General features: G+C 47.5%; 1 protein-coding gene across 1 annotated transcript in view; it reads left to right on the top strand.

Annotated features, from left to right (window-relative positions):
• Positions 1-5302: 5302 nt before the first annotated feature.
• The window catches only part of VANGL1 (VANGL planar cell polarity protein 1), a 42955-nt gene continuing 31441 nt past the window's right edge, over positions 5303-16816 (top strand). Inside the window, exons 1-3 of the mRNA XM_058018646.1 lie at positions 5303-5370; positions 13198-13489; positions 15213-15339. Of these exons, the coding sequence (XP_057874629.1) occupies positions 13407-13489; positions 15213-15339 (210 nt within the window). The 5' untranslated portion in view covers positions 5303-5370; positions 13198-13406. The remainder of the gene's footprint in view (positions 5371-13197; positions 13490-15212; positions 15340-16816) is intronic.

Here is a 16816-nt window from a genome sequence, read left to right as displayed (position 1 = left end):
TGCTGTGCCCCCCACCCTGCTATGGCTGACTGGAGTTACAGGGGAGAGGAGGGCTGGCTGTTAATGTCCCTTAGCCCTTAAGGCCCACAGGGAGCTGAGGGGTACCTGTAACACACAGCAAAAGGCATGGTATGTAACAGATTCTAGCCCTCTAACTCAGGGGCAAGTAAATAAATCAGGTTCTTGTCCTCTCCTGTCCTTTTCAACTGTACAGATGAAATTACCTCATTTTGTTCCCTTTAAATATACTTAGGAAATGCTTCTGGAGTGTGGGGACTTTGTTGTGGGTTTTTTGCTTTCTTTTTTTTTTAAACAATGTTCTTAAGTATTCTTTAAATCTACTGAACCCAAAGAAAAGATCTACCTGTCTGCTTTGAAATGGAAGTGAGATTTCAATTGAATCCTGAATTGGGTTTTGCAGAATCTCAGTAAAGGGAAGTTTTTCTAGTGTTGCTACCCACCACCATTTCTCTTTATTTGGGCAGAAATCATGTATTTCAGATAATTCCATAAAGGGCTTAGCAGCTTTTATACAAATTGCTATACAAAATAAATGTGTCATGCTGCTTCTTCAGCTGTGCAGTACTATGCATTTTCCCTTTCTAAAGAGCAACCACTCCAAAAGGGAAGGAGGGAGTTCTTTTGTAGTCATGTCCCTCTGGCCTCTCTCTCTCTGTTCTTCCAAACAAGATTTTTTGCAGCAGAAGAGCTGAAAAGTGGGATCTTGTGCATTTCTGCCATTGCACGTTTAGTTCAACTTTGGATGTGAGCTGCTGGAGTGAGGTCAGCAGCTGAGAGCACAATCTTGCACAGCTCAGATTGGCTGTACGAGCAGTTTCATCAGATAGGACCTCTGAAGTGACATCCACTCTCAGGAAAAAACTTTGCACCCCGTGCTGGAGGCTCCGGCTGATGCTATATAAAAGCAGGCTGAATTCAGAGTGACGTTTATACTTGTGCTGGCTCAGCTCACGCTTGTGTTTCTTGACAAAGCATTGCCTCTGGTTCTCAGGGCATTATGCAACACAAATTTTCTCTTTAGTGGCCTGTAACTTGAGAATGATCTTTCCCTTCTATTCAGGAAGTAGTAAAAGCAATACCAAGCACAGAAATCGATCAGGTTTTATGGACAAATGTAGACACGTGATTTTGTCACTGAATTTTGTCAGAGACAAAAATTATCTGGATATGTCACTGTGTGTTGGGGAAGGTGGAGCCTGGATTTTGAGGAAAGAAGACGACTGGTTTCCAAGGTGATGGAAGAAATCTACACTGAATCCAACCTCAGTATCTTAACAAAAATGGTGTTTGTGTGTATCACCAAACAGAGCAGAATCTGACCCACAAAAATAGAAAAATATAAGGATAAGGAGAGTGATTAATTTAAAAATAAGTGAAACCAAGGTCCTGGAGGAAAAAGAAAAGCAAACTTTTGAGCTGAGAGACGACTTAAAATGTAACATACATGTCAAGTTGTGTGAAAACTCCCATTGCTTTACAGTATATGACCCTGGAAGAGAGAATGTAGACCTTTATCCAGATGATTTCAGTGAATAGCAGGTTGCTGATGCACTGTGATCAGCAAATCAAAGTGTAAGACAGAATGATTCAAAACCCTAAAGGATTTGCCATAAGAATGGATAATATCCCCATTTTAGAAAGTGCCTCATCTCTCTGTGTTTTTTTGTCCAACTCATTCTTTTCACAGTGAAAAGTCCAAGCCTGAGGAATGCAGTAGATGGATTAATAGAATTACATATGAGTGTCTTCTCTAGAATGCAGATGTCTATATCATTTTGAATGTCCTGCAAGTATGTGTAGTTCATGTTGTACCACACCATTAACCCATCTTGGCCCTGGTCAGATGGTACTGCATTGGCGGGAAGGCATGTAGAACCTTCAGAAAATGTGATGAAGACAGGAACTGTCTGGATCCTCACGTTTCAGGCAGGAAGAGAATGTTCCTGCTTGCACTTGTAACATTTTCCTGTGTGTTTCTTCAAAGCTAAGGATAGAAACAACCCCCTCAAGGAGCTGTATGAAATGAGAATGCTAATCATGTTGCTGTTGAAAAAAGCAAATCAACAGAGAGTTTAGGAAAGAGAGAAGTTGCTTTTTGTAAAACCTGAAAAAGGCTTTGGTTTTGGTGGCTTAAGCAGAAAATAATTATTTAACTTGCTGAAATAAGTACAGGGCATAATTTCTTTGCTGCTTCCAGTGAATTTGAGGTTGCAGCATTGACATTCACGTTATAAGGATTGCTTTTTTTTTCCATAGAAGAGAGACAAATTTGGAGCAAATCAAAGGTATTTATGATCTCATAAAATGATCTCAAGTCTGCTGTGGAAACAGATGAAGAATCTGAAATCATCTCCCTTTCTTGTGTGCCACTTCATGAAACAATTTAGGCCTGGCTTCATATGTGTGCCCTAGCTCCTCACCTATCTGTGTGTGCATCTGAGGATCATGCCGTAAAGCGGGGCCAAACCATATACTTGACCACTTACAAATCCTTCCTAAAATATCTCCTGGCCACTGTTCCAGCAGCAACAGGAAAAGACCAAAGCAGAGGAGAATGGAACAGTGTAAGTGTTTTGCATTACAAGCACGCTCTGGACCAGAGACCAGCTTTGTTTGACGTGGACATACTGGAGTCCACTAACATGATTCAGGGACTGGCACATCTGACACACCAGGAGCTGGGATTTCTTAGCTTTGAGAAGAGGCTTCAGAATGTAGTTGATGTGTGTAAATGTGTATCAATATGTATAAATATCAGTTGGAAGGGAATAAAAAAGTGGAGCCAGACTCTTCTCAGTGGGACCAAGTGAAAGGAAAGGAGGGAAGAGGTGCCAACTGAGATGCATGAAATTACATTTAAATGTGAGAAAAACCCAATTTTTACTATTCATGTGTTAAACACTGGAACAGGTTGCCCAGGGAGCTTGTGGACTCTTTGTCTTTGGAGATGTTCAAAACCCTGCCTGGCACAGCCCCGAGCAACCTGCTCTAGCTGACCCTGTTCTGACTGGAAAGACTGGACCTCCAGAGGTCCACTGCAACTGAAACAATTCTCCTGTGAATCTATAAGACCCATTCAGGTACCTTAAAGAAAACCCTAATCAACTCTAAATTTACCTATTCAGTAGTGTACAGGAGCAGAGCACTTCACACATTTCTGAACTATGACCCTTCTACACAGGTAGCTTGACTCAGACGAAACATTTCCGCGTGTCTCAGAGGTTTAAACAGATGATGAGAGATAAACATGTAGCAATATCTCAGAATCTGTCCCTGAGCCCATCTTCAGTGTATTCCTCCTTTGCCAGTCTTCTGTGTAACACCTTGACCTTGTTAGGAGTGAGGGGCTTCACTGCTGGGTCCAAGAGGTATCTGCACCAGGTCTGGGCAGGGCATGGGTGCTGGTTCTCACTGAGGTTTGTGTACACCCCTAGCTTATTTCTCTTAGCAGTCTCCTTTCTGTGGGGTACTCCAACAAGTCCTGCTGCTCTAAACCATGAAACAAGCATTGAGAAATCCTCTAAACCTTCTTGAGCAGCTGCTGGGGCAACATGGTAGGAAAAGAAATAGATTTAGCACAGTTTCTTTGTTGCTTTTAAAGATGTCTAGTTAAAGACCTTTGGTAAAGGTCTCTTTCCCTTGTTGATGTTTTCCCCTGAGTTTCCATAGCCTTTCAGGCAGGGCAGTATCTCCCCCACATGGCACAGGTAAAACCTTGCTCCTTGGATTGAGTCTCCCCCTTGCCCAGATGGGTGTCCTGCTTAAGCTCAAGCCTGTTGTCTTTTGTCACGTTTCACCCACCTCTGAGCAGGGTGAAATGTGACAAAATGAGCAAGCCCATGAGCCGTGGAGAGCCCTCAGCAGGCAGTGAGACTGTGGCAGGCTTTCAGCAGGGTGTCAGATGCTTTTCAGGGCAGAGACAGTCCCTGGAATGCAGCAGAGTACTCAGGCCTTGGGCAAGTTCAGACACATGTTGATGCATAATACAAGATGGAGCCTATCAGTGGATATCAGACTCTTCCAGTCAGTCACAGGGTTGGGTAGGCAGGTATGCCATGCAAAATAGGAGGTAATGTAACTACCAAATCAGAGTGGTATGGAAAGGTTTCTTGTCATTCCTGGTTGACTGTTTCATTGTGAAGTCATTCTGTGGGCTATGGGTGTTTGAGTAGGGGGCAAGCACCACAAATAAAACTGTGGCATTATGTTGGGAAAAGGGAAGGAAGGCAAAGTGGAGGGAAAAAATAATAGATGCCATCTACAGAAGCCACAATAAGGCAAAACATACATTCTCTAGTAAGAATAACTTCAGTTTCTACTGCATTTGTTCCATTTGTTGCCTAGGTCATACCTGAGCAGTTCAAAGTGCAGGACTGGTATCTAGGAGGTCTAGATTTTCTTCATACATTTCCAGTTGTTAGCTTGTTGTATGTCCTGAAAACTTAAATATTTTTAAAGGGTAAAAAACCCAAAAGTAAAATGAAATAGGAGCAACATTTACATGTAGAAAAAATGACTTGTGCTAACACAGGACTCTCCTGTTTCCTTCCCACCTGCCCGGAGCAAGTGGTGCCAGGAATTTGGTGCCCTAGGCAGGCTTCAGGCAAAGCAGGCCCTTCTCCCTGGGCGGCAGGAGGCCCTTCCTCATGGCAGTCCTCTGGTGACCAGGGGCAAAGGGCGCTGCGGCTGCAGGCTTTGGGTGGAGGAACAGACCGAGCCATCCCCAAAGCGAGGCATTAGAGTGCCTGGGAATACACTCAGCCTTAGAGGAAACCCAGGGACACGGTAGTCTGGGATGGGATAGCTCCAAGGGACCGATCTTTCTCTTGGAAGAGAAGGTGACAGCATAGGACAGGCGAGGAGCTTGGCTGGGTGGAGGAGAGCTGCAGAGCCTTGGAAGAGCTGCGGGGCTCACGGGCCGGGCACCGGGAGCAAGGAGGGTGGCGATGGAGAAAGCAGCGGCAGGAGATGTGAAGGAGCGTTTGTACGCCCGAGGTGCGGAGGAGGCTGAACTACGGGGAGAGCTTCAAGCCTCAAATGAGGCCTCGGGGCTGAGTAGCGGGTCCCACACAGCCCCACCAGGTGCGGCTGCAGCAGGGCCCGGCTCCGAGGGATTACGCTGCCGGAGCCTCAGGTACCGTGAGGGCGGCCGCTGCCAGGGCAGGCGAGCCTCGCCCGGGGGCGGTGGCTCCGGCGGGGGAGGGACGGGCTGCGGGGCGGTGCCGGGCACCGGAAGCGGAAAGCGGCAGCAGCGACGGCGGCCGCCGCCGGGAAAGGTGGCGGGGAGCGGCGCGGCGGCGGAGGGTCGGGTCGGTGCCGGCAGCAGCATGGGACGCCCGCGGGAGGGAGGTGAGTCCGTCCATCCGCCCGTCGGTCTGTGCGGGGCCGGCCGCGGTGCGGGGGGCGATGCCGCTGCCCCCACCACGCCCTCCCGCCGCCGGGACCCCGGTGCTGGGGCGGCGGGAGCGGCGGTGTGGCAGCCTCCGGCTCCCGCGCCTGGCCGCAGGGTCCGTGCCCGGCCGGGCGGTGCTGCTGAGGGCCCCGGCGGTGCCCGCTGCGGGGCCAGCCCGCCGCGTCCCGCTGCCCTGCCCTGCCCGGCGCTTTCCGCGCTGCGCGCTGGTTCCCGTGCCTGGGCGATGGTGGAAGGCGGGCGGGGGCCTCCCCCCTGCCGGCCGGGCTCAGCCTGCCCGCCGTGAGGCTGCGGGGGCGGCGGGTCCGCGGTCTCGGCATCCCGGGAGAAGGCGCTCGGTGCTGGCCAGGGCCGTGGGCGCAGCAGCGCTTTGCTGCCTAGCCTCGCCCTGCAAGGAGCCGTGCGCTGTGGGTGCGAGAGACTCCGTGCTGCTGTGAATGCTCTGCCGGCGGTGTCATGCCTGCCCACGGCGTGTGAAACAAACTGCTCTGTGTTTGGGCTCATCCCGCTGGGCAGCGCGGGAGGGGGAGCAGGAGTGACGGGAACGAGAGCTGCTCCGAAATAACATTGGGGGTTTGGTTTTTTATTCAGAAGGGTATCAAGGTGGTGAACTGACTCTCTTATGCCGAGGGTTGAACTCTTTGAATTGCAGAGTCGGTGAAAGCATAAGTGACATGATGGCAGGGTTTTCAATCTGAGGAGGCAGCTGGGCGATTCTGTGGCTGTTTGGAGCAGTGGGATTTTTTTGACCCCGGGTTTGTCAGTAATGAGCTGCCCACAAGATCTATAAAGAGTTAAGAAATGGAGTCACGCTGGCTGGAAGTGCAAATTAGGATGTTATGAAGTATGTTCTGTGATATCATTGCCTGTGAGCTCAGCCTGACTTCAAGGAGGAGAGTTGTGGAGAAGGGAGCTTCAGCAGTGCTTTGCCACCTTTGAAAAGCTTCGTTCTGACCATGCTTGGCTCTTTTCCCCCACTGGGGTTTGGCTATGTAGCTGGCCACAGCTACGAGGCCAGTGTTGGCTCAGTGATCACTACAGTTGTTAATTTTGAAAAATAAATGTAAATGGAGTCTTGTAGAAAACCTCCTTTAAAAATGTTCCCTATAGCTGAAATTTTGGAATAATCCCAGGCTGTACTGGAACCAGCCAGGCAAATATCTAACTGCTCCCAGCCACCGACCAGCAGCTCCCAGTGGTTGCTTCTGGCCTTTCTGGTTTTGGTTAGCAGTGGCAGTTGTTCCTGGTGGCTGTTGTCTTATGGATATGTGCACCTGGAGAGGGCTTCCTGCCATTGTGAGACGGGGATACAGTACTAGGACAATACAGTACTAGGACAACACTACCACAACACTGCAGTTGTACTAGCAGAACTGCGTGTTGTGTTGTTGTAGCCTGCCTTCCTTACACCTCTTGCAACCAAAGCAAAGGGTGGTGTCAGAAATGTGACTTTGCTGCTGCAGGGCTTGTGCTGCTGTGTGGGGAGCTGAGGCAGACCTGAGTGGAGATCTGTCATGTCCAGTTCTGCTGGTGGGAAATAGTGAGCTCCTGTTTCCCCATGTCTGGTACTGTTGCTTGGAAGAAGAAAATGAACCCATGTAAAAACAATCTTAGTACTTCTTTTAATTCATCATTAGCCTGTATGTCAGGATTTTCTGACTTGGGTCAAATTAAAAATCAATGGTTATTTCCTCTGGGGTCAACACCTTTGCCCTCTCTCCTTGCAAGGGCAGAATGGCATTGGACTTGTACAGATTTGAGCACGAGGGAGATGTAGAGAGACTCCATTCTGTGGCATCCCACTGTGCTGTGTCCTGGGGATTTTCTCAGGGTCTGTAGACTTCTTTTTTGTTGTTCTAGATTTAAATAGAAAATGCTGGCAGATATGAAGTGTGTTAAAGGAGGGAGTGCTCTTTCAGTAGAGAAACCTTTTCCAGTTCATACCTTTTAATGCTAACTCAGTATCTAAGTGCTGTGGCTAAAAGCAAGTACTGAAAATGAGGTACAGGTACTGCCTGTTGGGGTAGGCAGAGTCAGCAGTGTCTTGTGAGACACTTTTCCCCGTTTGTTTTGTTTTAAATGTCAATATGGAAAACTGAATTCCTGTGCACAGTCCCAGGTGCCCTGGTGTCCTGAGTTGAGGCCACACTGCCTTGTGCCCCGCTGCATGGCTCTGGGGTTAAGGGGGGCACTGGAAGATCTGGCAGCATGGAACAGACCCATGAGTGAGGAAGCACAAGCTGTCACCAGTCTGACAGGATGGCACTGAGGTGTAGTTTGCATGATTGAGTCTCAGATGCTCATCGTGCTTCAGAAACCTGGACAGCCCAGATGTGCCTCTTGGAGTGGGCAGAGGACATCCTCCAGGGAAGTGTTTCACAGATGGGCCCCACGTAGAGAGCTTCCAGCTGTGTAACAGGGGGACAAGAGGCTGGGGGTCACTGCTTGGAAACTCTATGCTCACTTGAGTGGTGGTTTTGCCTGGGTATTTCTCTTGTCAGTTGCTGTGTTTTCAGACCTTTGTTGCTGCATGTTCTGATTAAACAGTGGATTGCTTCAATGAACCAAGTGGCTTTTCCTTCTGAAATACCTGTGTCATGGACTAATGGTTTTCAGCTTTGGGGCTGGAAATTCCAGGGGATCTGTGAAATCTTTCTGAGGAGCCTCTGAGAAGCAAAAGAAAAGAGAACTTATTGCTAAAGGGCTTGAATTTGTTGATTATTAAACGGGATTTTTTAGAATGAGGGGCAAATCAAGAGCCTCCACCATGCAGTAAAAGCCATGGTTTAGTTTTTTTTATATATATATCTAAAATATATATGGCCAAAATTGACCTTATTTAATGACATGCAAAAATAAATACAAATATTTTAGAAAAGCCTTGTTTCCCAAAGCTCACTGCCCGTTAAAACTGGAAGTCTTGGCTCTGCGAGTAGATGAGCATGGATGAACTTATGTGCTTCCAGATCAAGTTGCTGGATTGGGGCCTGCTCAGGAAATTCAAAAGCAAGAGGTTCCTGTGGCATTGCTCATACGTCTTACTATGTCTGCAGTTGAAGTTACGCAACTTGTCGTTTTCCTGAAGTGAATAATGGGAATGTGCTGCAGCAGTACTGTGCAGCCAGGCCAGTGCTGGAGTTGGAAAAGCTTCCTCACTGCTTAGCCGTCTTAATTGTTTTTACTTTTGAACCCTCAGCGCTTGGGGTTCGGTGTGTTTGATTTGCAAAGCTCTTCGTTTCACTAAATGAAGGGAAAAAAAAGATTTCTCAGTGCAATAGCTCGTGGGCATCCATTACCCCGCAGACAGCTGGTGCTGTTTAACAAGTGAGGCTGACGGCGTTTGGAGCTGCATTCTGCGCACATCCTCACGGACACTTGTGGCTGCTTTGCGCTCCAGATGGCACTTCCAAATACACACAACTTCATGAACTGACTGGTAAACCAACTCTAATTGATTGCAAGTTTTAAACAGAGCAAGATTCAAACTGTGTAAAGATTTCAAAGATGAGCTGCTCTGGAGTTATTTGCCTCAACTTCACAGGGGAAAATCCATTGGGAAAGCATGGGATGTAAAGGGAGCTGTTGTTTGCGTTTGCCCTCTTTGATTTAAAGATGTAACTCGCTCTTTTAAATTTCTCTTGGGCTGGGAGCCAAACTGCTCTCCCTTGAAGACGATCACAAAGCAAACTTCATTGGAAATAGGATTGGGCTTCCAGTGTGGAAAATAGCAATTCAAAAGAACTCTTTTTGAGATTTATGAGCGTATGAAAAGAGGGAGTTACAATGAGTTGTGTAGCTGCATAGAAACTGTAATTACAGTGATCTCTGGGGTATTCAGGGGTAGCTACATTTCTTCACTGTCATGCAGGGTGTGGCAGTCCTCCTTGCCAGCACAGGGTCCCAAAATTTACTTCGGGGTGCCCTTACCATTGTTTTCCATCTAGTACTTGGCTTCTTTCTGTCATCAGTGAATAGGGGAAAGGCAGAGTGAGAGTGCTGGCCCTACTGGGAGCAGAGTTCTGGGTGTACAGTTTATACAACTGTCGTGGTGGAGCAGAGGAGGCATTCCCACCTCCCCTCTAGCTGTGTGCTTGTGCTGCTATTCACCCTGATGTTGGTTTTGATGTTTTGAGCTGTGCTGTGAACTAGGTCACGGAAAGGATCCAAGACAAAAGCGTGGCAGGGGGGCAAAAAGGGATTTTTTTGTTTTGTTTTCCAGCAGTGCTGTTTGCTTGCTGAGAATTGTGTTGACACAACTGAGAGTGGTGAACCGTGGTGCGGAGGTGGAAGCTACTTACACCAGCTTTCTTGTCAACGCTGAAATACAGTGCAACTGTACCCTCGGGCCAACAGGGCTTTGTTTCATGCGGGGCCAGAAGCTCTGCAAACAGACCATGCCTTCAGCAGAGTCCTGCAAGATGTAATGATCATTTGTGAAGCCATTTCAATTGGCTGTGTTGTACTCTGAATTCAGGCTCTTTTGTGAAGGGTTGAGGCCCCAGATGATGGGGCTGCTGCTTTAAGCAGAACACTTGTTCTTGCCCAGAGGGGTAGGGTAGGAATCATCATTAGCAGTGATTTAGTAGTGGAGGTGCGTGAAGACTGTGCTCAGTTTGGATATGGTTGTGTTATGAAGGACTCAAGAACAGCTTGTCTTCTCTAGGTCTCCTCAAGCTCTAGTAGTGGCCACTCTTGGCTTGATGGCTAATCCAGTGTTGACTCCAGTCTATGCAATTGGAAGAACTCCAACCCAGAGGTGTAGTTTAGATTGTTAACTGTATTTTGGTCCCTTCCTTACCTCCTCCACAGTAGTTTCAAAAGCTTTTGTGGTGTCAGGCTGCCCTGCCTTCCTGCTGTGAAGTAGATCAGGACGTGGGTAAGTGGCTTGGCATGGCTGTGGGGAGTGCGTGTTTGGACTGTGCCCCTCCCTCCTTGGCTGGGAGTGGTGTCTATCTAGCAATCCAGGCTACCCTCTGTTGGACAAGTCTAGGAAGCCTTCTTGACAATCATTCTCAGCTGGACATCAGGCAAAGCCAGTGGTCTTCTGCTTTTTGCAGCTGAGGTCGGGCAGAGGTACTTTGTTCTTGGCTGGCCTGTGAGTGCCTTGACAGGAAGATTAACCACTGGTGTGTCCTGCAGTTGGGGCAAGGAGGAGGTGCAGAGTCCCTGAGTTCATCCTAGAATCCTTCAGGTTGGGAAATACCTCTGAGATTACTGCTTTTGACGGTGATCCAGGAGACTTGATGGTTTTTGGGGGCCGCCTTGTTGACTTTTCACAGAGCTGTGTCAAAACCGTTGCTCTTGCTTACACAGAAAGGGAAAGTTGGCATGATCCAGCCTGCCCTGAGGTTCCTGTGTTGGTCTTTTCTGCCTGGTGCCCAAACACTGCCTTGCTTAACTCACCATCAAATGGGCACTGCTTGTTCATGGTACCTGCCCAAGCAGCCTGTGCATTTCCACAGCAGCCTCTGCCTGCAGAAATGTTCCCAGAGGCCTCCAGAGAAGTATGGTCCTGTGCTGATGGGGTGAGAGGGGCCAAAAGAGGAGCTCTATTCCCAGTCCCTGCCTCAGCTCTGGTTCTTTTACCTGGGATATGGGGAAAAATTCTTCTATGTGGTTAGAGGAAAGGGGGGAGAGTTTATACTTTCCTAGAGGGCTAGAAAAATACGTAACCTTTACTGATATATGCCAGCAGCCCTCCTTGCTTTTCCTTTTCCTAAAATGCAGTGATATGTATCTGTAAAGGTAATGGCTGTTCTCAAAGGAACTCCAGTAACATCACAGTGGTTTAGGACTACAATAACTTGTCACCTTTTGTTCAACTGAGGGTGTTTCTGGTCCGTGGTGCCTAATGACTGTAGAGTCCTGTGTAGCCATCTCCTCATCGTGCTTTTTGAACGCAGGGGGGTTGTGGCCTCATCTCCATTTATCAGAGGAGGACAGACAGAGAGAAAGGATTTTTCTGTGTTGCCTAGCAGGACAGTAGAGGTAAAAATCAGCTTTAATGAGCCAATTGCTGGAGCAGTAAGGTACAGGCTGTGTGCAAATCCAGGGAGTTAACGAGTGTTAACATCACATCCTGGGCTGGGGGATTTTTTTTCTTGTTACAGTAATGATGCCGTTTTCCAAACTGTGCTGTGCCTTGGCTTTGTTTAACTGTTTTTAAATCCATCCTCATTCCTTTCCTCCTGAAACCGGGCCTTATGGTCCCATCCTTAATTTGTCCTTTTCGTATTCTCTGAGTTACAATGTGCTCTTAGAGCTTGGGAATCCTGTACACAGGAGGTCCCCCTGCCTTTCTGCTTTCCAGGAGCCCTGGAAAGCCCAAGTGTTTTGCAAATACCTGCAGCTCTGGATGCAGTGGGGGTGCTGCTTTACTTTGTTGCAGATTGCACCTCCAGCCAAGGAACCCTGTGGGGAGGAGGCTTGGTTCTTTGGCAGTGCTTGCTTGTGGCAGAGCTCTCTGCTCTGCTGCGAGCCTCTGTGGAGGTGTTAATGGAGGAATCTTATGGCTTGCAAGAATAGCTGGCCAAAGCAGGATTTCTGTTGTTGTCCCTCTGTCTTTGGGGAAGGAGAGGGATGAAAGCAGTGGTTGCCTTTTTTTACTGCTAACCGCTTCAAAAACTGCTGTGAGCAGAAAATTACAGAGGAATCTAATTTAAAGTGCTCTTTTGCCCGCTCTGAAAGCACGGCATGGCTTCAGTGCTGTGTTGGCTGGAGGCAGCAGTTGCCTGGGCAGAAGGTGTGTGAGAGTGCTCCTGTGTGCCACAGGAGTGCTGGGCTGTGCCAGGGTACCTCTGTTCATAGCTGCAACCCTTCCCTCTTCCCTATTTGCATGTGTTTCCTCAAACCAGCGATCAGCTCCTTAACGCCCCTCCTTTCCATGTCTCTTCTCACCTAAGGCAGGATGTGGATTTGGAAAGTGGGATGATGTCTACCCTTCCTTCCCACAGGGCTGGGGTTTTTGACATGTTACTGTTGGAAATTGTTCTAATGTTGCCCTGCTCCAAAAAGCATGACCCTTTAAAGATGTGACTTCAGCTACTGTTCCAAGTGGAAGTACATTGTAAAAGTGTGGCCCATATAAGCTAGATGTGATCTCTAATCGACTCTCCCCAGTGTTATTAGTATGTGTATATATAGAGATGATTTTTAATAAAATTGAATTCTTCGAGGCCCGAATTAGCTTCTGGAGACAAAGGTTACCAAGAGAGGGAGGTGTTCACAGTGCCATTGATTGTACAGTAACTAATGCCTGTGTAATGGGCACACCTTGCAGTTAAGAAAACAAAGCAGGCTCAGACATGGTGGGCTGATTCTCTCCAGCATTTTTCCTAGGGAAGTTGCCCTCACCCCCACCCCTTCCCCCTGTAAATAGGCTGTAATGCTGCTGTTCTGAAGGGGGGGTTATTAGGGCTGTGTCATGCAGGACAAGAGATGTGGTGTCGAAGCCAAGCCTCGTCGTTTTTCTGTGGGTGAATTTTGGTATGTAAGGCTGCTGTGCCTTCTCCAAGTCACTGTCCCTACCAGGTGACCTAGACTGTCTCTTCCAGCTTTTTAGATGAATGGGCTGAACTCTGAAAAACAGATGCACTGAATTCATTTAAAGCTCTTCAAATGCATATATTTCACTAGATCAGAAAGAGAGGCTGAGCAGGACAGGCTTGATGAGTGTGATATGTGGCCAGAGTGAGGGAATTCCTGCAGCAGGGATGATGTCTTGCTTTGCTTAGAGTGCACTTCCATGCCTGTTTCTCGTTTCTTAGGTCAATCGTGAGAAGCCAAGCACCCTCCCTCCCCTCCCCTCTGATCAGATTCCTTTTAAGTGAAGCTCACTCAGTCTCTGAGGACCAGATCTCACCGATGACTGGGAAGCAAAGAGTACCCAGGAAAGCACTTTTACCACGGACTCCACCTCAGGAGCACCAGGAACTCATCTTCTGAATAAAATCTGTGCCCCTTCCGTGCACACCCGATGTCTGCTGCGATGGATACAGAATCAACATATTCGGGATACTCCCACTACTCAGGTCACTCCAAAAAAGCTCACAGACAAGGGTAAGGAAATGTTTGTTTTCAATTGCTTACTGCTCTAACTTAGGATATGTCCTATGGGGAAAAAAACCTGTAAGCCAGGATAAAATCGGTGGACCCAGATGTCTGGAGAAGATAGATGTGGAAAGTCCTTGTGGGGAACACAGTGAGGAGACTTGAAGCTGCTAATTCATTGATATTCAACCTGTTGGATGCATGCTGGAGTTGTGTGGCCAAAAAGATTGAGGTAGTGCCAGCAGAAAGAAAAGATTACCTAACTCCCCTCTTAAAGGGTGAGGGATGAGTACAGTATCTGGGGAAAAGACGTGTTAGACTTCCTAAATTGATAATTGCTAGTTGTCTTCTGATGCCATTTCTTTATTCTGTAATAATAAGGTTTCCTGCCTCTCCCCACCCTCCTCCAGCCTACTCTGTTAATGGTGTGTTGAGGTTTTTTAAATAGAATTTGAGTGGTACTTGAGTCGGCAGCAAGTCCTTTATCAGCGTTGATTGGATTAGAAGTCAGGCTTTTCTGAACTTGAATAGCAAGTCCTTTCTGTTGTGGTAGTTCAACAGCCTGAAAATCCATCTGCTCTGAAACTTTTGGAAGCGTTTTCTTTTCTTTTTTTTTCCTACACCATACTTAGTTTTACGTGTAAAATATGTGCCACTTACTGTTTGCAACTTATTACTGAGCTGGTCCAAAATAATTTTGCAATTCGGAAGCAATTACCCTGTGTGGTTGGAAAAAGAATTCTTCCATGAAGTCTCTTTGCTCACAGTCCAGTTACCGAGTAAAACATGTCTTGTTTGCCTTTTTTCCCTTCTTTAGCATCCAATCCCCAATACAGATTGCCCTTTTAAACTTAGAATGCTATGTGGAAAGATGCCTTCAGAGTTCCAAAAACAACATAAAAATCCCAGAGCCCTTAAACTGGAAAAAGTGTCATCCCCTGAAACCTTTGGGCTTTGGTAATTCCAAGAGAGAGGCAGAGCTGGGATACTCATGTGTTAAGCCAGTCCCTGAGCACAGTGAGGGTTTCCAGTGCAAAGGCTGCTTTCCTGTCCATGTGGGAACGGGGAGGAAAGCATTGGTGGGCAGATTGGTGGGGCTTAATTCATCTTGAGATTTTCTCAGATGAGAAGCTGTGAGGTCTGCAAGGGTGCTCTGGAAATAAAGACTGGCCTTGTACCCTTGATGTTCTTGCTTTCTTTGTGAGAGGTTAACTTGAGGTTATTAACCAGTGGAAATAAACCTCACCAATTGTCCTACAGTTTTAAGGTCAGAGATGACAAGACTCTGCTTTGCAGGAACCAAAGCTCTATTGATTAATTCCTTATGTTAACTGGGCACGTCCCTGCAAGACACTTTCTTGTAGATGGAGAACTGTGTAGACCAGTAAATTCCAAATGGAAATGCCAGTTGTTTGGAGCATGCAGGCTTTCCCTTTGAGCAGAGCACTGATGGAAGGTGTTTTAGGGGGTGGGCATGGATCCCTGTCCTCCCCTCTGCTGTCACTGAGGGGGTGGTCTGTCCCAGCCCCCAGGCTGTCAGCTTCTTTGGGCAAAGTCCCTTTCCACCTCCTCCAGAGCTTGTTTTGTCGCAGCCTATGTTGATCAAGAGAAGGACAGACTTGTCCGATCTAATGCTTGGGGCACCTGTTGCAGGTAGAGGTGCAGCACCTTTCAGGCCCCGCTCCATGGAGTAACTGGTAACATTGTTCTCCTCCTCCTCTGTTTGAAAAAGGAGCCGGGACAGACACAAATCTCCCCGAAGCAAAGACGGCAGTCGGTCGGAGAAGTCCGTCACTATCCAGACGCCGCCTGCAGAGCCGCTGCTCGGGAATGACGCCTCCCGGGCAGAGGAGGGCCAGGTAAGGAGGGCTGCAAACAAACCTGCAGGGTGTGTTGTGGGACAGGGCCGGGGGCTCGCTGCCTCGTGAGAAGGAAGAGTCGGGAATTCTTTCTTTCTTATGAGAAGAAGGAATTGCTTGCAAGCTGTTTAGTAAAGAGTCATGGCTTATGGGTGCCCTTTGCTCACGCGTACAGCCAAGGTCTCAGTCACTCTGTCTTGTTCTGAGGGTGCTGTTTCTGACAGCACCAGTGCTGATGTGACAACTCCTTGGGCACTACTTTGACTCTCTCTCCTGAGTGTCATCTGCCAGGCTCTATACAAACATCTGTTTCCATTGTCTCACCGTGCGTTATTCAGGTCAGCCCTTTCAGCTGTATATGTATTTCAGTTTTTATCCAGGATTTGCTACAGGTAATCTTGTGAAGTGCATTACAACCAGGATTCCAATAGGGAAAGGAATCAAGAGATGTGAAACTAGTGTGAAATAGCTGTGAAGGAGCTAGTACATTTTCAGAAAAGCTAGTACATTAACAATGGGTTTGGTAAAAACTAGAGTAATGCTGCACTTGGATTGTAGCTAGGATGGATCCAGTGCTCTGCTCTAGCAGGTGATGTAAAGGTGCATATTCATTTTCAAACAATGCCTGGTGCTGCAAGGCCTAGAATGTAGGATGCTTCAGTACCTCCTGGGCTGGATTTGGGGTTTGTTAATCCTTGGCTGTGGGGTTCCACTTCTGTCTTTACCAAAAAAAAAAAAAAAATAAAATCAGTGTGCAGCTTCCAGCCAAACTGTGTAACAGTATTCGTGTACCTAGGGGTGTGCTCATTTCATGTCCTGTAATTTGGTATTTTGTAATCAGTTACTTCTTTTCATGAGTCCCAGCTGTTATTTCAAATAGTTCTAAAGGCACTGGTGAATTTTTAAGTCCTTGTTTTCATGCAGCCCTCCTCAATTAAAACCAAAGCTAAATAAGTTGATGTGTGAGCCAGACTTTCCTCCTAGGGAGCAGAGTGACCTCAGTTAGATCCAAAAGCCATGTACCACTAAAGATTTAGCCTCATATTTCCTCTCCTGTGAGGAGAGGCTGTGACAGGTGGGGTTGTTCAGCGTGGAGAAAAGAAGGCTCAGAGGTGACCTTATTTTGTGGCCTTTCAGTATCTGAAAGGAGCCTGCAGGAGAGCCAGGGAGGGACTTTTTACAAGGGCATGCAGTGATAGGACAAGGGGCAATGGCTTTAAACTGAAAGGGGGTAGATGTAGAGTGGATATTAGGAAGAAATTATTTGCTGTGAGGATGGTGAGGCACTGGAACAGATTGCACAGAGAGGTTGTGGCTGCCCCATATCTGGAAATGTTCCAAGGCTGGGTTAGATGGGACTTTGAGCAGCCTGGTCTAGTGGAAGATGACCCTGCCCATGGCAGGAGGGTTGGAACTGGATGATCTTTAAAGTCCCTTTCAACCCAGAGCATTCTCTGAGTCTCTGGTTCCATATAAA

This window comes from Melospiza georgiana, chromosome 2, assembly GCF_028018845.1.
Source record: "Melospiza georgiana isolate bMelGeo1 chromosome 2, bMelGeo1.pri, whole genome shotgun sequence".
NCBI classification, from domain to species: Eukaryota; Metazoa; Chordata; class Aves; order Passeriformes; family Passerellidae; genus Melospiza; species Melospiza georgiana.
This window is presented reverse-complemented; position numbering and strand designations above follow the sequence as displayed.